The 26,777-nt window shown below is 48.0% G+C and overlaps 1 protein-coding gene across 1 annotated transcript in view; it reads right to left on the bottom strand.

Annotated features, from left to right (window-relative positions):
• TDRD5 (tudor domain containing 5) overlaps window positions 1-26,777 on the bottom strand; it is a 119,732-nt gene that overhangs the window by 78,319 nt on the left and 14,636 nt on the right. Inside the window, exons 3-5 of the mRNA XM_069737701.1 lie at window positions 15,109-15,513; window positions 14,618-15,030; window positions 7,426-7,509 (exon numbers count right to left, since the gene is read on the bottom strand). Of these exons, the coding sequence (XP_069593802.1) occupies window positions 7,426-7,509; window positions 14,618-15,030; window positions 15,109-15,513 (902 nt within the window). The remainder of the gene's footprint in view (window positions 1-7,425; window positions 7,510-14,617; window positions 15,031-15,108; window positions 15,514-26,777) is intronic.

Below are 26,777 nucleotides of genomic sequence, written 5' to 3'. Positions count from 1 at the left end.
AGATCGTCCTGACGGTCCCTGGGTAAGAAGGACATTCTTTCCCTTAATTCCAGAAGAACTCCTAGATATTTTTTCCTTGGTGATGGATGGAGGTCCGACTTCTCCAAGTTCGGAATCCATCCCAGTGATTTCAGGATATCCAGGACTTTTGTCACATCCTGATTTAGACGAGGGACAGATGGAGCGATAATAAGAAAATCGTCCAAGTACGGGATGATACAGATCCCCTGATGTCGGATGAAGACCACTGCTTCTGACATGATCTTGGTAAAGACCCGAGGAGCTGATGAGACTCCGAATGGAAGGACATTGAACTGATAATAACTGGCTCGATGGTTCTGGGCCACTGCAAATCTGAGGAACTTCCTATGGTCGGGATGTATCGACACATGATAGTAAGCATCCCTCAGATCTAACGTAGCCATTACCCAGTCCTGGCCAATCAGTGGGATTGCTGATTTGATTGATTCCATTTTTAACCATTTTTAACCTGTAGTATTTGATAACCTGATTTAGGGGTTTCAGGTTTATAATAACCCGGTGTTGCCCAGAGGGTTTTTTCACCAAAAATAGGTGAGAATAGTGGCCTTCTCCTATTTCCTGAGGCGGTACCTGGGAGATTACCCGTGCCTGAAGCAGATCGAGAATATTTGCATTGAGGCATCCCCGAAGGTGTGGAGACTGTAGGGAGGTAATTGTTAGACGGTGAGGAGGACTCTTGAATTCTAACCTTAAGCCTTCCCGAATGGTACGCAGGACCCACTGATTTGTGGTGATGGCCTGCCATTGGGAAAGAAACCTTGAGAGTCGGCCTCTGACCGGAGAGAAGTCATTGTTTTTCAGGGGTCTGCTGGGGTTGGAGAACAAGGATGTTTCTAGCTTTACCCCCTTTGGGGTAACTCCACTGACCCGTTTTACCTTTACCCCTGTAATCCCTCTGGGGGACCTGCTCACGGGGGGGACGAAAAAAGCGTTTCCTCGAGCTTTTTTGTTATGGAAGAGCTTTCTTTTTATCTATAGCCTTGTCTAGGATGTCATCGAGGGCTGGCCCGAACATATAATGTCCCTGAAAGGGAATACCACACAATTTTTATTTAGAAGTTAAGTCACCTCCCCAGGATTTAGACCATAGAGCTCTCCTAGCGGAGTTGGAGAGAACTGCAGACATAGCGGCTACCCGTACAGAGTCAGCGGAAGCATCCGCCAGGAACCCCGTTGCCTTATGAAGTAATGGTAGGGATGTCCCTTGAGAAAGGTGATTTTCTAGGGTACGTAACCAGAGAAATAGGGATCTGGCAACACATGTGGAGGCCACATTTGTCTTCAGCAGATTAGTAGACGTGTCCCAGGATTTCCTCAGTAAGCTCTCAATTTTTCGATCCATAGGATCTTTGAGCTGCGAGGAATCCTCGAAGGGTAGAGCCGTTTTTTTGGTTACCCTGGACACTTGTACATCTACCTTAGGCATCTCCCATAAAGAAAAGCCCCCCTCCAGAGGGAAACGATTCTTCAATTCTTTTTTTTTTAAATTTGTTTATTAATTTCAGAATAAAACAAACATTACACAGATTGCATTTGTCATTGTCAGTTATACCATAGGATACAGATAATTACAGAGACATATCCTATCCAAAATTTACAGGGGTAATACATTGTGCATGTTAAATCACTAGTACCTTATGAAATACCTATTATTAACTTTAACTACTTTAACCATCTATAGTAAGTCGCCAAAAGGAAAATCATACGCAAATCCTGCTCTGCAAACGATGTCCCCAAAACCACCCATCCACCTCCCCGCACACACATCTAGCCAGTGTAGATTATATAGTATGATAAGAGGAGTTCCATCTACCCCAGATCTTTTCAAATTTACCTGGACATCCTCTATTTTGGTATAGTGTTTTCATACGGGATAATCGAATTCACCAAATCCATCCAAGCCCTAAGAGTTGGGGGGGAACCACCCATCCATCTTAATGCCAACACCTTCCGTGCCATGAAGAGTGTCTCACGAAGGAAGATCCCAGTATAGTGATGCCATGTTTCCGCATCTCATACCTCGAATAAACAGGTCAATGGCTCAAGTGGGACAGGAATCGACAATAAAGATGTTAGTAGTGCCGTCACCTCTTTCCAGTAATGTAGAACTACCGGGCACCTCCAAATCATGTGAATAAAATCTGCATCATGTGTACGACACCGTAAACAATCTGACGACAGGAGGCGACCCATTTTGAAAAGTCGTGTCGGGGTCAAATATGTCTGGTATATAATATATAACTGGGTCATCTTATTGTTTACTGAAGGAGAAACTTTAGTTGGAGATTCCAAAATTTCCTCCCATTCCTCTCCCAGTACATCGGGAAGAAGTCCCTCCCATTTCCCTTTGATAGAATTGATGGTGGACCCATCTCCGACAGATAATAGATATGTATACAAAGAGGAAATGAGTCCTTGGGGTCCCTGCGATTTGAGGATGCCTATCAGAGGTAAAGATGAAATCGCTCGACCTGTACCAAAACGATTCTTCAATTCTGATGAGACACTCAAAGCTCTCTCAGATAGGCCCCACTCATGAAGGACATGGTTTTCAATATTCTCGTGTATAGGGAACCCTTTCGGGGTCCTAGGCTTTAACCCTCCAAACATGTCATCCTGAACCGAATGACTCTCTACCTCCTCTTCCACCCCCATGGTGCCCCTCACCATGGAAATCCTCTGAACCCGAGGTATGGATCTCGCCCGAGTCAGAGACAGTAGGACCCATCTTCCTTTTCTTAGGAGGAGGAGGTTGTGGTGTCAGGGCCTGAGACAGGGCCGCCATAGAGGATTGGACCTCCTGTTTGATGAGGGTTCTGATGCTGTCCAGGAGGGAGGGTTGTTCACTACGCAGCTCTTCATCCGTGCATGGTTGGCAGAGCTTTTTCTTTTCAGCTGAGGGAAGCTTGGTCGCACATGTACCACACTTGCGGCTGGGCTTATCTTTTTTTTTTTTTTTTTAAAGGACAGGGACCTTGTCTCCCTAGAAATAGAGAGAAAGGTGGACTAAGTCACTTAATAACAAAGCTGGACAGCAAGGGTCCTCATCCTCTACTTACAGTAGGAGGGTGAACGCTAGGCTCTGCAGAAGCAGAGTGCAGGGATTTGTCGTCGTCCATAGGGTCAGTCAGTCACCAGTCAGAAGTTCGGACGCGTCGCGCGGCCTCCAGCGGCAGTGAGGTTGGAGGAGAGAGAGCCTGGGAGCTACAGGAGGACCCCGGAGAGCTTCACCGCCCTGCTTTGCCCCATAAGGAGGCGCAGGAGGGGCGGGATGGAGGGTCCCAAGTCGAGCAGTGCATGCGGAGATGGGAGCAGTAAACGGAGGAGGAGAGCGGAGCCCCCGACCTCAACTGCCCGGCCATTAAGGTAACAGTGCTCCGATCGCCGGCCACGGCAGCACTATCTGAGAACCTCTTCATGCCCCATAGTGGACAGGAAAAACACTGGTGGTTGCAGGAAGGGGAGGGTATTTAACCCCTCTGATTTCCTGTCCCCTATTAGGGCGGGGAGACATCCTCCGATACTGCTGTCGTGGAAGGTGACTGGAGAAATCTCGGCTTATACTCGAATATATACGGTAACCCTTTTTGTATTTACTTAGTGTCAGCCTCTTAGTGGCAGCAGCACACACCCACAGTCCTGTGTACCCCAATGTGGCGATGTAGAAAAATACAGCGAGCCCTATTCATTTGAACAGAGCTGTACATCAGTTGTACTTGACAGGGTACTGATGTGAACCACAACTTCATGAGAAGCATGCCCATATAACAGTAGTAACAAAATAAAATATAATCAAACGTAATAATGGGCCATAGAAGATAAACTATGGGATAATCGCTAACCGAAGATACACTACCATAGAAAACAAACGATCAAACACCCAGAAACTATATAATAGAAAAATAATACTTTATTAGATATACATAAAACAGGGTATTCAGGGAAAACCAGGGAGGGAAGAATGAAATCACTCAGGCCACAATGTGCAACATGAAACGGCCAGGGGTACAGGCATATGGACCATATACGAGTAGAACTAATCAATGACTAGGTTCCAAAAGAGGACTCCTAAAAATCGCCATAGCAGGAATCATAATCTCAGATACAGAGAAAAAGTTTGAGTGAACAAAGTACACCATCAGCAATAGCTGCTATATATGTAAAACATAATTACCTGCGCAGGCACAAAAAATGACCACGGTCCACAGCGTGCACCCACCCCAACGCATTTCGGCGTAATGAGCCTTTTTCAAGGGGTCCCCTGGCCATTTCATGTTGCACATTGTGGCCTGAGTGATTTCATTCTTCCCTCCCTGGTTTTCCCTGAATACCCTGTTTTATGTATATCTAATAGGGTACTGATGTGTAGTCTAAACTAGTGAAGGAAATGCACAACAGGTTGGTGCCCTCTGTTAATAAAAAGATGGCATATTCTGGTGACATAGCATCTTAATATATACTTGCCTTGTAATATCTTTACATCCTGTTCCATCGAGATGTGTCCGGATCCCAGAATTACAAGTGGCGGAAGTTCACCGACCTCCATATTGGGACACCCAAGTGATGGGTGTCTCAATATGAAAACTGCTGGTGGTACCAAACTCTTGTGCGGTACCACCAGCGGAACACCGCTGCACCACACACACACTGTATATGCCAAATGCACTACACACACACTGTATACGCTGTATGCAGCCTCTTGCGCGGTACCACCAGCGGAGCACCATCGCAAACACGCCGCTGGGATCAGCCAAATGATTCACTGAGCGCCGCCATCTTTGTACAGGAAGAGCGCATGCGCACTTTTAATGTGACCGCCGCTATATGTCTGCACAAAGATGGCGGCGGGCGCAGTGAATCATTCGGCTGATCCCGGCGGCAGATGGAAAAAGAAAAGCACAGTGGTGGAGAGAGAGCAGACAAGGGGGAGAGCACATGGGGTACACAGGTGAAAGAAGAGATGACATGAGAGGAGAAGACAGCAGATGGGGGAGAGAGAAAGCGCACAGGGGTGAGAGAGACACAGAGCACAGGGGGGAGACAGCTCAAACGGGACAAAACATGAGGGGAGAACACAGCAAAGGAAGGAGAGACAGCAGACAAGGGGGATAGCATGGGGTAGACGGGTCAAAGAAGAGAGCACAGGCGGGAGAAGTCAGCACATGCGGAAAGAGTGAGTGGATAGGTGGATGAGCGATTCTCAACGCTGCAAAGCCTGCCCCCATTGTGACATTACCACCCTCCCGATGCGATAGCATCGGGCCTCCATCTAGTTACTTTATAAGACATAAATACTAATATATGCAAAATATTGCCTCTGACATTTATATATATATATATATATATATATATATATATATATATATATATATATATATATATATATACAGTGGGGCAAAAAAGTATTTAGTCAGTCAGCAATAGTGCAAGTTCCGCCACTTAAAAAGATGAGAGGCGTCTGTAATTTACATCATAGGTAGACCTCAACTATGGGAGACAAACTGAGAAAAAAAAATCCAGAAAATCACATTGTCTGTTTTTTTAACATTTTATTTGCATATTATGGTGGAAAATAAGTATTTGGTCAGAAACAAAATTTCATCTCAATACTTTGTAATATATCCTTTGTTGGCAATGACAGAGGTCACACGTTTTCTGTAAGTCTTCACAAGGTTGCCACACACTGTTGTTGGTATGTTGGCCCATTCCTCCATGCAGATCTCCTCTAGAGCAGTGATGTTTTTGGCTTTTCGCTTGGCAACACGGACTTTCAACTCCCTCCAAAGGTTTTCTATAGGGTTGAGATCTGGAGACTGGCTAGGCCACTCCAGGACCTTGAAATGCCTCTTACGAAGCCACTCCTTCGTTGCCCTGGCGGTGTGCTTTGGATCATTGTCATGTTGAAAGACCCAGCCACGTTTCATCTTCAATGCCCTTGCTGATGGAAGGAGGTTTGCACTCAAAATCTCACGATACATGGCCCCATTCATTCTTTCATGTACCCGGATCAGTCGTCCTGGCCCCTTTGCAGAGAAACAGCCCCAAAGCATGATGTTTCCACTACCATGCTTTACAGTAGGTATGGTGTTTGATGGATGCAACTCAGTATTCTTTTTCCTCCAAACACGACAAGTTGTGTTTCTACCAAACAGTTCCAGTTTGGTTTCATCAGACCATAGGACATTCTCCCAAAACTCCTCTGGATCATCCAAATGCTCTCTAGCAAACTTCAGACGGGCCCAGACATGTACTGGCTTAAGCAGTGGGACACGTCTGGCACTGCAGGATCTGAGTCCATGGTGGCGTAGTGTGTTACTTATGGTAGGCCTTGTTACATTGGTCCCAGCTCTCTGCAGTTCATTCACTAGGTCCCCCCGCGTGGTTCTGGGATTTTTGCTCACCGTTCTTCTGATCATTCTGACCTCACAGGGTGGGATTTTGCGTGGAGCCCCAGATCGAGGGAGATTATCAGTGGTCTTGTATGTCTTCCATTTTCTAATTATTGCTCCCACTGTTGATTTCTTCACTCCAAGCTGGTTGGCTATTGCAGATTCAGTCTTCCCAGCCTGGTGCAGGGCTAAAATTTTGTTTCTGGTGTCCTTTGACAGCTCTTTGGTCTTCACCATAGTGGAGTTTGGAGTCAGACTGTTTGAGGGTGTGCACAGGTGTCTTTTTATACTGATAACAAGTTTAAACAGGTGCCATTACTACAGGTAATGAGTGGAGGAAAGAGGAGACTCTTATAGAAGAAGTTACAGGTCTGTGAGAGCCAGAAATCTTGATTGTTTGTTTCTGACCAAATACTTATTTTCCACCATAATATACAAATAAAATGTTAAAAAAACAGACAATGTGATTTTCTGGATTTTTTTTTCTCAGTTTGTCTCCCATAGTTGAGGTCTACCTATGATGTAAATTACAGACGCCTCTCATCTTTTTAAGTGGTGAAACTTGCACTATTGCTGACTGACTAAATACTTTTTTGCCCCACTGTATATATATATATATATATATAGACAGCCATAGACATTCCAGTTGGATGCCAGACTTTTTTTTGCTAATATCTCCTGAATCAGTCTATAGGACCACTTACAGTAGGAGATGAAACACTGGTCTGAGTAAACATGTTAGCCCCCCCCCCAAAAAAAAATAAAATAAATAAAAAATAAAGGTATACACTTGTTTATCATAGATATTCATGTGCTGCCAACAATAAGTAGTTATGCGAGTTACCAATCACATAACCAATGCCAATGATTGCTCCATGTAAATTGCGCTTAATCAGCAGATTGCCTTGCAGTATTCATTTGGAACTCATTTTGGTTAGAAAATCTGCCCAATGAGTTATCATATTTTTGTCTAATAAGATGTTATTAGACTTACATGTTTTATATCTTGTCGAAGATCGCAGCCGATAACAAAACCTGCTTTTGTCTGTGATAAACAGAGTTTCAAATCCTTGTTAAACTGAAACAAAACAGAATTTCACTTCATTTACAAGCATAAATAAAGAATACAAATTTTATAGGAGCGATTAAATATAAATTGCTACATAGTTAAAACAAAATAACTGGACATGAAGATACCCGCCAAGTTCCTACAGCGCACACACACACACGCACCAGGCAGGGATCACAACACAACGCTGGGACTGGACGCCGGCTCTCCTGACCCGAGAGGGACAGCTGCATAAAAATACATGCTGACATACTTGGGTCTGGAGAGACAACAGCCAGTACAAGCATTACATTGTGATCCCGGTCTTAGTTATACTTTCATCTGACTGCACCCTGAAGAAAATTCATCTAAATCTGCCTTGCCAACCACATAATGGAAAAAAGGGTCAAGTATATTCACCACCTCTGCAGCATCCTAGGAGCACAGTGGCAATGAGGCTGGCTGGGACACAGTGCTAAAAGTGCACTCTAGCGATCCCGGCCAGCATCAGAGTAGTGCTTACAAGTAGAGTTGAGCAAATTCTTCACAATACGGTTCCGATTATGATCGGTGACGAATATTGTTTTTGCAATATTCGCCGAACACAGCCGCATGCCATTGTAGTCAATGGGAGTAGAAATGAACGAATATGTTAAGAGACGATCATCACACACAAATTCGGTACGAATAGGTTATCAATATGGCAAATTCAGAATCAGCGACCGATTACTAACATATTTGCGCAACTCGACTTACAAGCACTACTGGAAAGAGCTTGTAAGCCCTGCAGATGTATAACCACTGCTGCTAAACTGCTAACCTTGGCAACAAGGCTTAAAAATAGTGAAATTAAAAAGCACTACATTCTTGAGAACAAAGATTTTTTAATAACAGGATTTTTGGTTGCTTACCGTAAAATCTGTTTCTCAGAGCCTTCATTGGGGGACACAGGAACCATGGGTGTATGCTGCTGCCACTAGGAGGCTGACACTAGGCAAATAAAAAAGTTAGCTCCTCCTCTGCAGTGTACAACCCACCGACAGGAAGTAGGATATTCAGTTAGTGAGAAAGCAGTAGGAGAAGCAACGTGTAAACGAGAAAGAATAATAATATAATAATAATAATCTTCATTTATACAGCGCCAACAAACCTAAGCAGCGCTTTACAGCTTAACAGTTTCAAACACTCAAAGAGCGTTCAAAGAACACAAACGTTAACAGTCTAACACAATGAATAAAACTGTTCAACTTGGGAGGGAGCTGTGTCCCCCAATGAAGGCTCTGAGAAACAGATTTTACGGTAAGCAACCAAAAATCCTGTTTTCTCTATCGCCTCTCATTGGGGGACACAGGAACCATGGGACGTCCCAAAGCAGTCCCTTGGGTGGGAACAGCAGAAAAACTTCATTCAGGTCGGAGGAATCACCACTGCCGCCTGCAAGATCCTTCCGCCTAGGTGGGCAACTGCCGAAGCGCAGTTATGGAGCTTATAACCCTTGGCAAAAGAGTGAACGGAACACCAGGGTACCACCTAGCAAAGTTGTAGGGCGGATGCCCAATGGTGTACCACCCAGGAGGCACCCACTGCCCGGGGCAGAGTGAATCTTAATACCAGGAGGGGTCACTCTGTTCTTGACCCGGAGAGCCTCCAGAATGGCAGGTCTGATCCAGAGAATAGTTGTAACCTTGGAGGCCAGCAGGCCTCTTAGCATACCGTCTGGAAAGATAAAAAAAAACAGTCCGTCTTCCTAAAGAAGGCAGTCCTAGACAAATAGATTCTCACCGCCCTGACCAGGACTAGCCTGTTCAGCGAACGCCCCAGAGAATCGAACGGAGCAGGACAAAGGTGGGAAGGACGATCTTATTCAAGTAAAAGGAGGACACCACCCTGGGAAGAAAAGGAGACGATGGCCAGAAAACTACCCTATCCTGGTAAAAAAACAAGAAATGGGGCGACAGGAGAAAGCCACCAACTCCGAGACGCGTGGAGATGGCCACCAGAAATGCCACCTTGCAGGACAGAACAGACAGTGAGGCTCATGGGGAGGCTCAAGGGGAAAATTCCACTGAGCCTCCAGAACAAGATTGAGGTCCCAGGGAGTGTGGTACGGGGGAGCCGCATGCGCCACTTGAAGAAAAGTTCTGATCTGAGAACGGGACGGAAATAAATCTTAGTACCGTGATAGCCAGTAGCTAAGGACCTCTGAAAGGGACTTCAGAAAAAGGATGGAAAGGGCTGCTATCTGACCCTTCAGAGAACGAAGGCAAGGCCAGCATCAAGTCCCGCCTAGAGAAAACGGCCAAAAAGGAAGGTTTCAACAGCAAAACTGTTAACTTGAGCCACCAAGAACTCTGCGGCAGATGGGTCCCCGGTACAGAAGATCTGAACTGACTGGGGGCCTCCAGTGGGAGTCCGCAAGGAGATGGACGATCTCAGCGAACCAGAACCTTCTGGGCCAATCTGCTGCAGTCAAAGTGACCGGCACCCCCTCCGCATTGATCTTCAACAGCCTGGAAGTACAAATTGCGACCCAGGAATGGTCAAAGTATCGCTATCCACTACAAGAGGATCGCGGACTTGGAAACAAACGGTGGAACCTTCCTAAGCAGTTGGGCCGCCAGGAGATCCGTGCCCGGAGTTCCTCATCAAGGTAGATTTGAAGGAAGACCAACTGAAGCAGAGACCCCTGTCCTGCCGTAAGGCCCTCGCGGCCAAGAAAACACTGCAGCCTAGCTGTCCACGCCGGGGATATGCACTGCGAAAAATGCCGAAACCGTCGCCTCTGCCCAGAGGAGGATCTTGGATACCTCCGCCATTGCCAAGAGACTGATTCCCTCCCTGGCAATTGACGTACGCCACAGTCGAAGCATTGGACGTCTGGATTCTGACTGGCCGACCTCTGAGAAGCCTTTCCCAGAGACTCAGGGATAGAGGAAGGCCCCTATCTCAAGGGTGTCGATCGGCGGAGAGGACCCTTGCTCTGACCAACGCCGTTCAATGACGGATGGCGAGAAACGCACCCCAGCCGGGAAGGCTGGTGACTGTCGTCACCACATGCCTTGGGGAGGACCGGCATGGGGAAAGAGAGGGGACGACAGCCACCAGTTGAGAGGCTATTAGAATCGGATGGAAAGTCGGATTGGAGAATCCATGGACAGCACAGACGTGTCCCACTGAGGAAGGATGGCCTGCTGAAGTGGTCTCAAGTGGAACAGCGCAAAAGAGAACGCTTACGGAGCTGTCACCATGCCTCACAGGACCGTCGTAGCTGAACGGAAGGGAGGCAGCCGAGGGCCCTGCAGAGAGCGAACTCCGTATGGAAGAATTGCCTGCTTCTCGAGAAGAAAACCCCCCGGCGGTGTCGAACATGCCTAAGAGGACGAGACGCTGACTCGGAACAAGAAGAGACTTTGTTCTGTTGTCCAGCCACCAGAAACGGGACAGGGAGTTGAGGACGATGGTCAGACTCTCCTGGGTCTGAGAGAGGGGCAGAGGCTTGATGAGGATGACTTCAAGGTATGGAATGAGCACTAGGCCCCTGATCCTCAAGGAAAATCAGGACATGGAGCAAGGCATCTTGGATATCCATGGAGCACCCCTGGATATCCATGGAGCACTGGAATTCCTGTGGATCCATGGAAGCCAGGACTGAACAGAGGAACGTCATCCTGAAATGCCGCATGCGGAACCTTCTGTTCACTAACTTCAGAGACAGAATGGGTCGAACTGCGCCGCTCTTCTTCGGCACTGCAAGCAGGTTTGAATAGAAACCTGTGAAGCGTACCTGCTGTGGGACGGAAACAATAACCTCCGAACAAGAAGGAAGGTAATGGACGCAAAGAAACCTGAGATCAGAGGAGGATTTTTAGAGGGCGGAATTCAAAGAAGCGATTCCGGGCTGCGAAGCGAACCCTATCTTGTATCCAGAGGATACCACCTCCCTGATCTAAGCGTCCTCCACCGAAGCCAGCCAAACATCTCTGAAAAAGGCAGGAAATGCCGGCCCAAACTGGAAGAAACGCTGGGCCGTTAGCACGGGTTATGCCGAGAAAGATCTGCCAGGTCTAGCCCTGGTGGACCAACCACGGGAGTTGCGGGAACGGATAAGCTTAAAGGAAGCCTTTTTTTTTTTCTCCTTTCTAGCCAGACGAGATCGCAGTCTGTGTTAGCTAGAGGAATCTTCCGACGCCGCAAAACAGCGAAAGGACAAAGGGAACTCGTGCCTCCCGTGGCATCATTAATAATTTATTCCAGCATGTAGCCAAAGAGACAGGCCCCCTGTAAAGACAAGTCCGCCTGCTGTGTATAGAGACGAATATTCAGTTGCCGCCATATTGCTGGATGCGTGAGCTGCACAAGCCGCACCTCTAGGGAGGCAGATACCAAATATTTCCCTGCATAAGAAATCTGGTCCATCAGGTCGGCTAGCTCCCCCGGAGGAGCTCCAGCCGGGGTGCTCTTACAAGGCTGTTTGGTCCATCTATCTATGGTCCTTGAGACCCAGGTAGAGGCAATGGCCGAGGCACAAAGTGAAAGCAGCTGTTTCAAAGGCGGATTTATCCAGCGGTTCTATAATTGTATCCTTGGATCCCATGCCAAGTTGGTAGACAGTCTGGGAACTAGTCCAGAATTGCCCGCTTCCTGCCGAGGAATCAGTCCAGTTAGCGATGAGCTCAGGGAGAAGGAATATAGGATGCAGAGAGGCTTCCCTGTCTGAAAGCATCTGGTATGGCTCGCATTTTCCCCTGACAAGTACCACCACAAATTCAGTGTGTGGGGTGAAGGCCTTGGAAGGTGGTGTGACCGTCAAAACGAAAACCGCCTATTCTGCGGGTTCCGTAGAGGTATCCATGATGCTTAGGGATAAGGTTATCCAAGTCTTCTTCTGCAAACAAGACCGAAGAAGCATGTCTCTCTCTCGAGAGAGAGAGGAGGATCAGGAAGAGGGATCTCACCGGTCCAGGCCGGAGGGCAAGATGGAACGGGAAAGAAAGGAGTCAGACGTCCATGGGGCTGATGGTGGACGTCCTGGGCTCCTCCAACCGACAGGCTCTGGAGGGCGAGTGGGTGGGGAATGGAGCTGGGACCGAACCTCTAAGCACGCTTGTGTGCTAGGATCATGGTCCTGCTGCCGGATCTATGAGGATACGGGGTGGCAGTACATGCCGTACTCATAGTCCATAATGTGGGATTACAGGTGTGACTGATCACCCTGTATCCCTCCTTTCTCTGTATCTCTTGTGGCCCGAGTTGAACAAGGCTGGACGGTGAATCCTGTGACCCACTAGCAATTGCGGTCAGGCACGGACACCAAGGACGTGACATCCTGGTGAGGTCCGCCCCAGACTGAGACCGAAGGAAAACCCACCCAGGGATAGGGGTCGAGGTCTCACCAGGGGTAGGGACTCCTGGATCAGAGAGTTGCTGCAGCTGACTAGAGGAAGCAGGAGGACGGGAACGCTCTCCTTATAGGATTAGGCCTGGGAGCAGACCCACTAAATGATGCCCAAAGGTTAGGGGAACAGGAGAGGGGAGTAATAGACTGCATAGCAGTCCTGTAGACTGCTCCCGGCTGTAGCTGCGACCGGCATCATGGCACAGGTCCAGGGCACCAGCGATAAGACGGCAACCTAAGGAGGATGCAGGGGACCCCGCCGGAGAAAGCGTGTGCTGGGGAAAAAGGACCTGGCTGCAGTCTGGATGAACCGCAGATGGTGACCGCTGAAAGGGGGGGCTGGAACGTGTGCCCTGGTGCGACGTGGCGCCAAGCAGCGGCGTAGAAGTCATGGGCCCCGGAGCACCAAGATGGCGCCGGTGGGCGGGGAGTAAGGAGATTGTCGGGTGGGAGAAAGCCCGCCCGATGAAAGCGGAAGTGGACGGAGCGCGGCATCGGAAGTAGGCCCGGGCAGAAGCCGGGGCCTAAATTACAGGCCAGCGACCGCCAGACGAGAGAGCCGCGGCGCCGGAGCAGTGCGCCGCAGATAGAAAAATTGCGCGGCAGCCTGCTAAGGCTGTCACGCTGGAGAGGATGGAGCGGCCGCCATGAAAACCCGCGGCGCCAGAGCGGTACGCCGCAGGGAGAAGTGGCGCGGCCGCCTGACAGGGCTGTCGCGCTGGAGAAGGAAGTGCGGCCCCCTTAAAACCGCGGTGCCGGAGCAGCGCGCCGCAGAAAGAACGGCAGGACAGTCTGTCAGGGCTGTCGCGCAGGGGAAGAAGTGCGGCCCCATTAAAACCGCGGCGCCGGAGCAGCGCTTTGCAGGAGGCACGACAGCCTGTCAGGGCTGTCTCACTGGAGAGAGTGGTGCGGCGAAGGAAGCGGCGCGGCAGCCTGTAAAGGCCCCGCGCCAGAATAGAAGGCAGAGGGGCCGCAGATGCCGCATGGAACAGTAATCCCGGGCCGTGCTGCGCGATCTGGGTGCAAGCGACAACCAGGTAATCTGGTAATCTGGGAGCCCCTAGCAAGGCCCCGCTTGAAAGATTTAGGGATGGGCTGGGATGGGAAATACTCACCTCAATTTCCCACGCCGATACTAACCTGAAGAGGAATGAGACGTCCGAGCTGATGGACGTTCTCGTCTCCTCCAACCGACAGGCTCTGGTGGGCGAGTGGGTGGGGGACGGAGCCAGGACCGGACTTCTAAGCACGCTTGTGTGCTAGGCTCTTGGTCCTGCTGAGGGATCTATGAGGATACGGGGTGGCAGTACACGCCGTACTCATAGTCCGTATTGTGGGACTACAGGTGTGACTGTTCACCCTGTATCCCTCCGGAACCTGAAAAGAAACGACGCACATTGAGGTAGATAAGGGTCTAATGAAAGACCCGTGTCCACCTCCTACTGACACTAAGCTAAACTGAATATCCTACTTCCTGTCGGTGGGTTGTACACTGCAGAGGAGGAGCTAACTTTTTTATTTGCCTAGTGTCAGCCTCCTAGTGGCAGCAGCATACACCCATGGTTCCTGTGTCCCCCAATGAGAGGCGATAGAGAAAAAACGTTTACTGCAAAGTTGCTTGTTCTTACAAGTACTTTGCAATTCTACCCTTAAAAGTAACTCTTTAATCCAGAATGCCATAATAGGGTACCTAAAGACAGGCTTCTGGAACCAGACAATCCCATGAAGACACACAACATGTACCTTTTCTTCTAGCCCGTGTAGACTGTCATCTGTTACATCAGTCTTCATAGGACCTGTGTCCAACCTTAGAGTTTCAACTTGTCTGTTTGCAATGTCCGGGGCTCTATCAGATGGCAGAGAGCTTGAAATACTATTCACTAAAACTGAATTTTCAGTTATTACATGAGAAACAATTTCAGAATGTGTCTTTCCTGCTCTGAGGCTCGGAGCAGCAGAACTGTTTTTGGCCATGAATTCCTCCTTTGCTGCCATAAACAGCTTATCCAAGGCTGTAAGTCCAGCTGACTGGGGGACTGCAGAGGGCAATGGACTGTTCGCAACAACTGACTTTTTGGCAGCATTTTGTTCCACATTTATAGAACCGTTTGACCCTTTGAAAAGGTTTCCAAGATTTGAATATTGAAGATTTGAGCCTAGGGGATGAAAAGTATCAAATATTAACAAACCTCCAATTTATAATATCAATAACATTAATAATAATGGATACTCACATTTTAATGTTCCGTTAGTAACAGTAGGAGTCCTATCAGTGACAGGAGTCTTAAGCATCAGTAATGATCCCGCTCGAGTCTGCTGCACCTGCACAAAGTCAGACACTGACCCGAAGACATTTAGCAGAGAATAGAAGCCATAACGGGTATACTGGAAACTCCGACCAAATCGTTTATAGAAAGTACTCTCCAATTCGGAAACCAGCAATGGCGAGATGGAGAGAAGGTCCCGTAATTCACTTTTCACAGATGCAGGAAGTACAGGGGCGAATTTACCACGTCGTACTAAGTCCATGTGACACATAGGTCTTGTTACGCGCCGCTTATAAATAGTTTTCCTTTTGGCACTGGTCTTCTGTTTAGACACCATGTCAGCCATACTTTTTGTTTCTTCATTAACCACAGCTTCATTACAATGAATAGAAGAAGAATGAAGATGGGTAAGTAAACACAGTATACAAATATTTATAGGAGGGAAAAAACATTATACATTTGCTCCAATAACTAACAAAACAATGGCAGGATACAGAGTAAAAAGAGTATACCGTATATGGTATGGTGCAAAAAATGTAGGTAAATGCGGGAAAAAGGCTGCAAAGTAAGAATGTATTAAAAATAGAGATTTTTGTGTACTCACCGTAAAATCCTTTTCTCCGAGCCATTCATTGGGGGACACAGACTGTGGGTGTATGCTGCTGCCACTAGGAGGCTGACACTAAGTGATACAAAGAAAGTTAGGCCCTCCCCTGCAGTACACACCCTCCTGCTGGCTCTCAGCTAACTAGTTCGGTGCAAAAGCAGTAGGAGATCAATTAGAACATATGAGTGTATAGCATGTCATATTATATATGAGAGTATAGCATGTCAGCTTATAAAACAATCATAAGCTAATAACAGGGTGGGAGCTGTGCCCCCCAATGAATGGATCGGAGAAAAGGATTTTACGGCGAGTACACAAAAATCCCTATTTCTCCTTTGCCTCATTGGGGGACACAGACCGTGGGATATCCCAAAGCAGTCCCTGAGTGGGGACAACATCAGATCAGGCCCTGTGTAACCGCCACTTACAAGTGCACCACCGCGGCCTGCAGAGTCCGCCTGCCCAGACTCACATCTGTGGAAGTGTGGGAATTATAGTGCTTCAAGAATGCATGCGGACTGGACGAATCCGCAAGCTTGCAGACGTGCTTTGCCGATGCCTGGTGCCTAGAACCCTCGATAGACAGGGAGATAGGCTGACACCTAACACGGAAGGACTCCTGGATGGTGTAACGAATCCACCAGGCTAACATGGCCGATGAAACGGCTAAACCCTTCCTGTAAACATCAGGAAGCCTTCCTCTTACCGTCAGGAAGCCCAAATAAAGCGTCCAACCTTCGGAAGGATGCCGTCCTCAAGACGTTCCTACTCAGAGCACTCACTTCGTTCAGAATATGGGGAACTCATTCCATTTTGTGGACTGGTGCCGAAAGAGATGATGGAAGAACGATGCCCTCATAACAGTGGTAATACAATACCACCTTGGTAACAAGGGACGGGGATGGCCTGAGGACAACCTTGCCTTGAAGGTAATAAGGGAAAAAAGTCTGAAAGAACAGAGCCGCTAGCTCCGAAGACTCGTTAGAATGAAGATATCGCAGAGAAAAAAGGGCGACCTTCCCTGATAGTAAAGTCCGTCCAGATCAAAAGGAGTCTACTGTAAGACTCTTAGAACCATTACGGTCCCAATGATCTAACAGTATGTGATAGGGAAGAACCACATGTGAAAACTCCGTGCGAGGAAGTCCCTACTTGCAGTTTTGTTGCAATAAGGCGGAAAGATACTAGCTCCGCAAACAAACAAAAATCACGTGGTCAGTGCAGATCTCCGAGGATCATTGGGGCCCTTTCTGGTTCCGAAAGGCTTTCGGCGTAGTGGAAGGGGAGTTATGGAAACTGGTATCACAGAAGAACCAGAGCATGCAGTGCAATGGCTCTTGGATCTCGAGGCTGAACCACGAACTCGAGTACATTGGCGTCCAGTCTAGACGCCATCCGATCTACAACTGGAGAGCACCAGTAAAGGCAGATCTGATGGAAGACTTCTGGGTGAAGTTCCCACTCACTTGAGGCGGAACCCTGACAGCTGAATATGTTTGCCGCCCAGAGTTCTACTCCTGGGATATGTACTGCCGAGATCACTGAATGATAGATCTCGGCCCATCAGAGAATGTGAGGTATCTCAGCCATGGCGCCTGACCGTGGGTACCTGCTAGATGACTGACGTGTGGCACAGCCGTGGCATTATCCAATTGAATTTGGATGGGGTGACCCGCCAGATGGCAGTGGACCTGCTGTAGGACTACAGTTCGGATCTCCAGAGCAATGATCGGGAGAAGAAGACTGGCATTGGTAGTTACTAATAATCATTGAACCGGGAAAAAGGTCCTGGATGAAGAAGGAGCTCAGAGACTACCGCCTGAAAGTCTGTTTGACTTGCTGAAAACAAGCGGAGCGAAGGAAACTGGTTCCATTGTCGTCACCATTTTTCCTCAGAACCTTCCTAGCAAATCAAATGAAATGAGGGGATGAGTGATCAAGTGCGCGAGCTCCCTGTTGAAGGGCCATGACCTTGTCTCGAGGGAGAATTACCATCCTTCTGGAAGTGTGCAGGATCATCCTCAAAAAGGATATCTGCTGGGCTGGAAATAAGGAGAACTTGTCTAAGTTTAGCTGCCAGCCCAGGTGAGAGGGTATCACAAGTGATATAGACGACTCAGCGTAATCCTGGAAGAGCGGCTAGACAGTCGACCAAACAGGGCACGACGACCATGCCTCTAGGGTGCAAGAGGAACATGACAGCCACCATGACCCTTGCGAACACTCTGGGTGCGGTAGCAAGGCCGAAGGATAAGGTCGTGACTTGAAAATACTATTCACGAATGGAAAAGCGAAGGAATTTTTGAAGAGGGTAAAAATAGGAATGTGAGGGTTACCATCCCGAATGTCAATGGATGCCAGAAACTGCACCTTTTTCTGTTGAAGTAATGGCTGAGCGGAGGAACTCCATCCGAAGAAGGAGGACCTTGTCAAAGGTTGTTAGAAGTTTGAGGTCCAGGATCGGTCTTACTTTTCGTTCCCCTTTTTGCAACCAAGATCTCTTAGATCTAGACTGTCCTGGACAACCCTTCCACTGCTGGTTGGGTCTGTAGGAAACATACGATCATTTGTTAGTCTCCCACTCAAAAGATTTGCTTGGCCAGTTGTACTGTCTTCGGCAAAAGGTTACTGGTGTGAATCAAAGTACCGTATATACTCGAATATAAGCCGACCCCCCTAATTTTGCTTACAAAAAAAAACTGGGAAAACTTAATGACTCGAGTATAAGCCTAGGGTGAAAAATGCAGCAGCTACTGGTAAATTTCAAAAATAAAAATAGGTGCCAATAAAAGTAAAATTAATTGAGACATCAGTAGGTTGTGTTTTTGAATATCCATATTGAATCAGGAGCCCCATATAATGCTCCATACAGTTCATGATGGGCCCCATAAGATACTCCATACAAAATACACCCCATATAATGCTCCATACAGTTTATGATTGGCTCCATAAGATGCTCCATATTAAAATATGCCCCATATAATGCTGCACAAATGTTGATTATGACCCCATAAGATGCTCCATAGACACATTTGCCCCGTATAATGCTCCACAAATGTGGATTATGGCCCCATAAGATGCTCCATACAGATATTTGCCCAATATAATGCTGCACATGGCCCCATACAGATATTTGCCCCATATAATGCTGCACATGGCCCCATAAGATGCTCCATACAGATATTTGCCCCATATAATGCTGAACATGGCTTCATACAGATATTTGCCCCATATAATGCTGCACATGGTCCCATACAGATATTTGACCCATATAATGCTGCACATAGCCCCATAAGATGCTCCAGACATTTGCCCCATATGCTGTTGTTGCGATTAAGAAAATTAAAAATGACATACTCACCTCTCAAGCCCCAGCACTTGCTATACTCACCTTTCCCGTTCCACCGACGACCGTCTTAAGCGTCCTCTGCACTGACTGTTCAAGCAGAGGGCGGCGCGCACTTATTGCGTCATCGCGCCCTCTGACCTGCGCGTCACTGCAGAGGACGCGGAAGAAGCAGCAGCGTCGACGGTGGAACGGGGAGCAGGTGAATATCGCGCACTGCCCCCGCCATACTCATATGGGAGTGGAGTCGGGTCCATATTCATTACTGTAATGAGCGGTACCATGTGACCGCTCACTACAGGAAGAAGCTGCCGACGCCGGGGAACAGATGTGCAGGGACACGCCAGGAGCAGGTGAGTATTATTACACAGCTCCTCTCCCCTTCTCCTGCCGACCCCTGGGTATGACTCGAGTGTAAGCCGAGAGGGGCACTTTCAGCTCAAAAAAGTGGGCTGAAAATCTCGGCTTATACTCGAGTATATACGGTAGTTAAGGTCTCCAGCCAGGAGACCATTGCTATAGCAATCCATGCGGCGGCTAGGGAGGGTAGAGCGCTGAACCCTAAGCCGCAAGACGGAACGTACCATATTTGCTATCTGACAGTCCGTGGTATTTTTAATTGACGATACATCGGGCAGCAATACTGGTAGGTATACCACAGGAGATTCTACCCGGTTAATCGGCCAAATGGCAGAATGCGCGGCTGCATCCAGCAGGTCATAGTCTCTTGCCATCGCCGCTCTCTTTTGACGGTTCAGAGTTAAAAAATTAGGAACCCTCGATCCACCATCCTCTTAACAGGGAAGTGGAGAGGGATCGTCAGCATTCTTGCATCATCTGCTAAATAGTGGTGATGCAGAGGGGGATGCTCGGACGCCAAAAAGGGTACCTCTGTACATCCACAGAGTTCAGGTCTCCGGGTGGAAAGGACAGGTTGTCTGGCGTTAGGCCTGGATGCAGAAGAGGATACATAGAGGCGACACTCCGTGTTCTCGTCTGTTGATGGTGTGGGGAGATCGGTGTCCTTTAAAGGACAAGTCGCCCTTAAAAATCAGACCAGGCATGGCATCCCAAGTAGAGGCTTCTGTCCAGTGAATCACTTATCTGGACTGAATGGCAAATGCTCTACGAGGGAGTCCTCGTCAATGTACAGAGATTGGTTGATGATATAAATAGGCGAGTCCATCCTTTACTGAAGCTCTGGCAAGTCCAGGTCCAAGGCAATATTCGATCCATATTCAGAGTCTTGTTCTCAGTAAATCCTTGGGGAGAGAGATCATGAAATGAAAACCGGTTGTTACTTACTGGTAATAGGATTTTACAGAGTCCATGACAGCACCCTACGAGAGAGGGGATCCGCCTACCATCAGGACAGGAACCTACAGGTTAAAAAGGGGCGGTCCCCCTTGCCACTCCAGTTTGTATTTCAGAGTATAAGGGACACCGCCATTGAATTAGTACATGATAATTTCCACTTAAACAATACAAAATACCATCACCTTTACAGAGTGAAAACTAAAAGCACACCTTCCAATAGAGTGCAGGAATCCAGTGATTAACTACGGGGGGGAATGTGCGGGTGTGGTCGTGGACTCTGTAAAATCCTATTACGGGTAAGTAACAACTGGTTTTCCTATCGCCACGACAGCACCCTACGAGAGGTTTTCAGAGACTATTCACCTGGGAGGGACCACAGCACTAAGTACTGATCACCCAAAGTCTAGGCTGGAATTGGATGATAGATCAAGACGGTAGTGCTTATAAAAGGTGGAAGGAAATGACCACGTTGCCGCCTTACATATCATGTCAATGGAGACATCCGCTTTCTCCACCCAGGATGAGGCCATGGCTCGAGTGGAGTGGGCTTTGATGCCTTTTGGCGGCGTCTCCCCCTTGGTGGAATAGGCTAGACATATTGCTTCTCTGATCCATCTGGTGATAGAACTTTTTGTGATTCGGGAAAGAAACAAACAGAGCCCTACTCTGCCTCCAAGTTTGTGTCTTGTCTAAGTACTCCAATACTGCTCTTCTAACATCTAGCGTATGACATTTCTGTTCTTCTGCTGAAACTGGATTATCGCAAAAGGATGGCAAATATATCTCCTGGCTCCTACGGAACCTAGAAGCTACCTTTGGTAAATATGCTGGGTCTGGCTTCAAAACAATTTTATCCTGAAAGACCATTAAGGTACCTTCACACATAACGATATTGTTAACGATATCGTTGCTATTTGTGACGTAGCAACGATATCGTTAATGAAATCGTTATGTGTGACAGCGACCAACGATCAGGCCCCTGCTGGGAGATCGTTGGTCGCTGAATAAAGTCCAGAACTTTATTTCGTCGCTGGACTCCCTGGAGACATCGCTGGATCGGCGTGTGTGACACCGATCCAGCGATGTCTTCACTGGTAACCAGGGTAAACATCGGGTAACTAAGCGCAAGGCCGCGCTTAGTAACCCGATGTTTACCCTGGTTACCATCCTAAAAGTAAAAAAAAACAAACACTACATACTTACCTACAGCCGTCTGTCCTCCAGTGCTGTGCTCTGCTCTCCTCTTGTACTGTCTGTGAGCCGGAAAGCAGAGCGGTGACGTCACCGCTCTGCTTTCCGGCTCCCAGACAGTACAGGAGGAGAGCAGAGAAGCAGAGCGCAGCGCTGGAGGACAGACGGCTGTAGGTAAGTATGTACTGTTTGTTTTTTTTTACTTTTAGGATGGTAACCAGGGTAAACATCGGGTTACTAAGCGCGGCCCTGCGCTTAGTTACCCGATGTTTACCCTGGTTACCGGCATCGTTGGTCGCTGGAGAGCGGTCTGTGTGACAGCTCTCCAGCGACCAAACAGCGACGCTGCAGCGATCCGGATCGTTGTCGGTATCGCTGCAGCGTCGCTAAATGTGAAGGGGCCTTTAGATAGGGAGGGTTCACTGATAACGCTTGAATATCACTGACCCGCCTAGCAGAAGTTAAGGCTAACAAAAGAACTGTTTTTAGGGTCAGAATCTTAATTGAGGCAGAACCTAACGGCTCAAAAGGGGGTTCTGGTAAAGCATCTAATACCAAGTTTAAATCCCATGGCGGCAATCTAGCAATATGAACTGGGTTACTACGTTCAATAGCCTTAATAAATCTGGACACCCATCTATTTCCCGTCGCGTTGCTGTTATATAGGGCCCTTAAAGCTGACACTTGAACCCTAAGGGTGTTAACTGCCAACCCCATCTCTCGGCCTTTCTGCAAGAATTCCAGAATTGCCGGAATCGGAACATGGTCTGTTAGGGGATGCTGATGGAATGCTAGAAACTTCTTCCAGACCCTAGAGTAAATTTTGATAGTGACCTCCTTCTGGCTATTTAGCAAGGTAGATACTAAGGCCTCTGAAAATCCTCTCCGTCTTAGCAACTCCCTCTCAAATTCCACGCCGTCAAATGAAGGCCCTCCACATTGGGATGACGAAATGGACCTTGAGAGAGGAGCCCCGGACTCTAGGGCAACACCCAAGGCTCAGTCACAGACATCGCTCTGAGTAGAGAAAACCATGGTCTCCTGGGCCAGAAAGGGGCGATTAGAACTACCCTCGCCCCCTCCTCCCTGATCTTCCTGAGAACTAGAGGAATCAGACACATTGGGGGAAACGCATATGCTATGGGAAAATCCCAACGGACTTGAAGGGAGTCTACTATGCATGGACTGTCTGCTACCTGAAGTGATGTAAACTGTCTGACCTGCCTGTTTCTCCTCGTAGCAAACAGATCTATAACTGGTAATCCCCAGAGATTGACTGTTTGAATATTTGCCGGCTCAGAGACCATTCCCCCGAGACGTAGGCAATGACGACTGAGATAATCTGCTTCCACATTGTGTTCCCCTCGTATGTGGAGTGCTGATAAAGAAAGGAAGTGAGTATGTCTGCAGCGGTGGACATTAGAGACTGTGATCTTGTCCCCCCTTGATGGTTGAGGTAGGCCACTATTGTCATGTTGTCGGTTTGCATCCGTACATGTGAACCCCGCAGGGCCGGTAGAAACTGAAGCAGCGGATATTTGACTGCTCTGAGTTCCTTCAAATTTGAAGAGCTTTGGGCTTCCCGAAGTGACCACCGCCCTTGAGCCAAAACGTCTCCCATGCGAGCTCCCTAACCTACTGGGCTGGCATCAGTTGTGACTGTGTTGTCTGGTATTATTCTCCACTCCACCCCTTTTGACAAATGGCCAACATCCAGCCACCACTTTAGGTCGGAGAGAGTGGCAGTTGACAATCTGAGTCCTCCATTTAGACGACCTTGAAGACTCATTTCTGCGTTGAGAATCTCGGATTGTAATACACGAGTGTGGGACTGAGCCCACCGAACAGCCGGTATGCATAATGTCAATGACCCCAGCAGGGACATTGCGTCTCTCAAAGTTAGATTGGGATTCCTTCTCACGGTCCTGACCTTGTGAATAATCCTTTCGTTTTTGTCCTCTGGTAGAAAACATAGTTGATCTTCTGAGCTTAGAAGAATGCCGAAGAAAATCCGACGTGTTGATGGTTCTAGTTTTGATTTCTTTAAGTTGATCAACCAACCAAGGTCCTGCAGAGATGATATTATACAGTTTAGGCGGGCCTTACATTGGAAAACCGAATTCCCAATTATGAGCAAGTCGTCCAAGTAGGGTATAACCAGGGTATCCTGCTCCCTGATATAGGCCATTACTTCTGCAATAATCTTAGTAAACACTCTCGGTGCCATAGACAGCCCAAATGGCATTGCCGTAAACTGAAAGTGCCTAACCTGATCGTTTAGCCGTACCGCCATTCTGAGGAACTGCTGGTGATCCTTGTAAATGGGTAGATGGTAGTATATCTTTTAGATCCAGGACAGTCATATAATACCTGGGAAATAGCTTAGTTGCCGACTTAATGGACTCCATTTTAAAGGCATGATATTGTAGAAATTTATTTAATTTCCGCAAATTTATGGTGATGGGGGCACGGTGGCGCAGTGGTTAGCACTGAAGCCTTGCAGTGCTGGAGTCCTGGGTTCAAACCCCACCAAGGACAACATCTGCAAAGAGTTTATATGTTCTCTCCGTGTTTGCATGGGTTTCCTCCGGGCACTCCGGTTTCCTCCTACATTCCAAAGACATACTGATAGGGAATTTAGATTGTGAGCCCCATTGAGGACAGTGATGATAATGTATGCAAAATGTAAAGCGCTGCGGAATATGTTAGTGCTATATAAAAATAAAGATTATTATTTAGATTATGGTCCTAAAGGATCCATCAGGCTTGGAAATTAAAGATAAAGGGGAATAAAATATTCCTCCTTTTCCTGACCCGTTGGTACTTCTACAATAACCTCCCTTTCTCTCAACAGCTGAATTTCTATTTCCAGGGCCCGCTGTTGATCTGGAGAATTAAGGGTAGTTAATACATAGTAACTCGGTGGTACCTCCCGAAACTCCAATTTTAACCCTGACGTAACTATACCCAAGATCCAGCTGCTAGAAGTTATCTTGGCCCATTGGTTACAAATTTTTTTTATTCTACCCCCCACTGGAAGGTCTGAATTAATCGGTAGTTGTGTCTACGTCTCGATGATGAAGAGCCACTGAAGTATGCACCTTTCTTCTTTGGCTCCTTCAGTTCCCAATCCCAGTCTGAATAAGCTCTCCGGAAGGGCATACGTCTCCTGAAGGCATTTCTGAAAGTAGGATTAAACACTTTAGGAAATCCCTTCTTCCTATCCTCTGCCTTCGCAAGGATGTCATCCAGCACAGGGCCAAATAAGTACTCACCCCTGCATGGAATTGTACATAGTTTTGCTCTAGCTTGAGCGTCACCTCTCCAGGTCTTAAGCCAGAGAGCTCGCCGGGCAGCATTCGAGAGGCCTGCCGATCTGGCTGCTAACTTTAAAGAGTCTACAGATGCATCTGCCAAGTATGCTACACCCTCACGGATCTGAGATAGAGAATCCAGTAGTTTATCTCTAGGGACCTTAGCTTTAAGCTGCTCCTCTAGCTGACCCACCCAGACCATAACTGATCTGGCAGTGCAGAAACTAGCAACTGCAGGTTTAAATGCTCCAGACGACGACTCCCAATCCTTCTTTAAGAACATGTCCGCCTTTCTGTCAGTTGGATCTTTAAGAAGGCCTACATCTTACAGTGGTAAGGTGGCTGACTTTGATGTGGAAGCCACCGCTGCGTCCACCTCAGGGACTTTTACCCACTCAGCTAAAACTTCGTCATCAAAGAGGTATCTCCTCTTTGCAGATGATGGTAAGAACCCCTTATCCTGCTTATCCCAATCACGCTTAACAACATCTTTAACTGTGTCAACCACCGGAAATGATCTACAATTTTTCTGACACAAACCCGCAAACATAATATCTGGGTTCCTAATTCTCTGCAACCCCCATAGTCGTGTGAACTGCTTTAACTAATACATACATATTTTCTACGGAAAAGTATGGTCTTCCCTCTTCGTCTGAAGAGGATGGCGATGACGAGCCTGAACATTCGCCCTCTTGTAAAGATGGGCTAGAATCTGCCGATAAGCCCCCAGTAGATTTTTCATGCCGTCTGCTCTTAAGGAAATATTTGATCTCTTCCCTGATAACAGCCCTTAGGTCTGATGTACGGAGGGGAGCTTCTGCCTCTAAAGTTCGGCAAATACAAGCCTGACAAAGCTTTTTAACATAGCTATCTGGCAAAGGTACTGTGCATAACGCACACTGTTTGTGTTTAGTTTTGGCCAATTTTTGACCTATAAAAGCACAAGAAACGGACCACATCAGCTACTAGGTGTATTTATAACACTCACCAAAGGCTGACCCAAAGAGTACCGGTTCCAGAGGAGGTGAATTGCCACGTGACGCTGGGGCGCTTGCACGCTGCCGCCCCTGTACCACACTGCTGCTGCTCCTTGAGTGGCTGCTACCGCTCTTCCTGTGCTGCTCAGGCACCTCCACCTTAATGTGCTCTGCATCCACCACAGAGGACATCCTGCCGCACACTGTCCTGGAGCTCCGGTTCACCTTAATACATGCAGCCGCGCCTCCTCCCCGGCCTCCCCCGGAAGTACCAGGATTCACTTCCGGGTCACGAGTGCTTCCATTCCTGGATGAGACGCCGGGATCAGCGCTGCGCTCACGCAACCCAGGGTGGCATTCCCCGCCCCTGGGATTGCTACATCCATGTGCTCAGACGAGGAGGGGTCTGCGAGCAGGACACCCCCGACGCTGCTTCCAGTGCTCCCGTCTCTGCCGTTCCCACAGATACCGCACAGAGGCTGATGGACCTGGGTAAGACTTCACCTGTCTGTTCCCATCTAGGACAGGAACCCAAACTGGAGTGGTGAGGGGGACCGCCCCTTTTTAACCTGTAGGTTCCGGTCCTGAGGGTGGGCGGATCCCCTCTCTCCTAGGGTGCTGTCGTGGCGATAGGAAAACTTCCGTTTTCTAGATGCCTGTACGTTTCTAGAATACTCGTGGCCCCTGATAGCCGACGGCTTCCATGTAGGAGCACTCCGAGCTACAGAGGGATCACGGAGGGATTCAATTTCTTGGTCAAAGAAACCACGGATTGCGGTCAGTGACGAAGTCCACTGAGGGAACTAGGTACTCTGGGATAAACTGGGATCAGCGGCGGAGGGCTCCTGAGCCCATTTAGGGTGACCGGCTTCGGATTGGTCATG

The sequence above is a fragment of the Ranitomeya imitator genome, chromosome 8 (genome assembly GCF_032444005.1).
Source record: "Ranitomeya imitator isolate aRanImi1 chromosome 8, aRanImi1.pri, whole genome shotgun sequence".
Lineage (NCBI taxonomy): Eukaryota > Metazoa > Chordata > Amphibia > Anura > Dendrobatidae > Ranitomeya > Ranitomeya imitator.
Note: the sequence above shows the minus strand (reverse complement) of the source record. Positions and strands in the feature narration are given on the sequence as shown.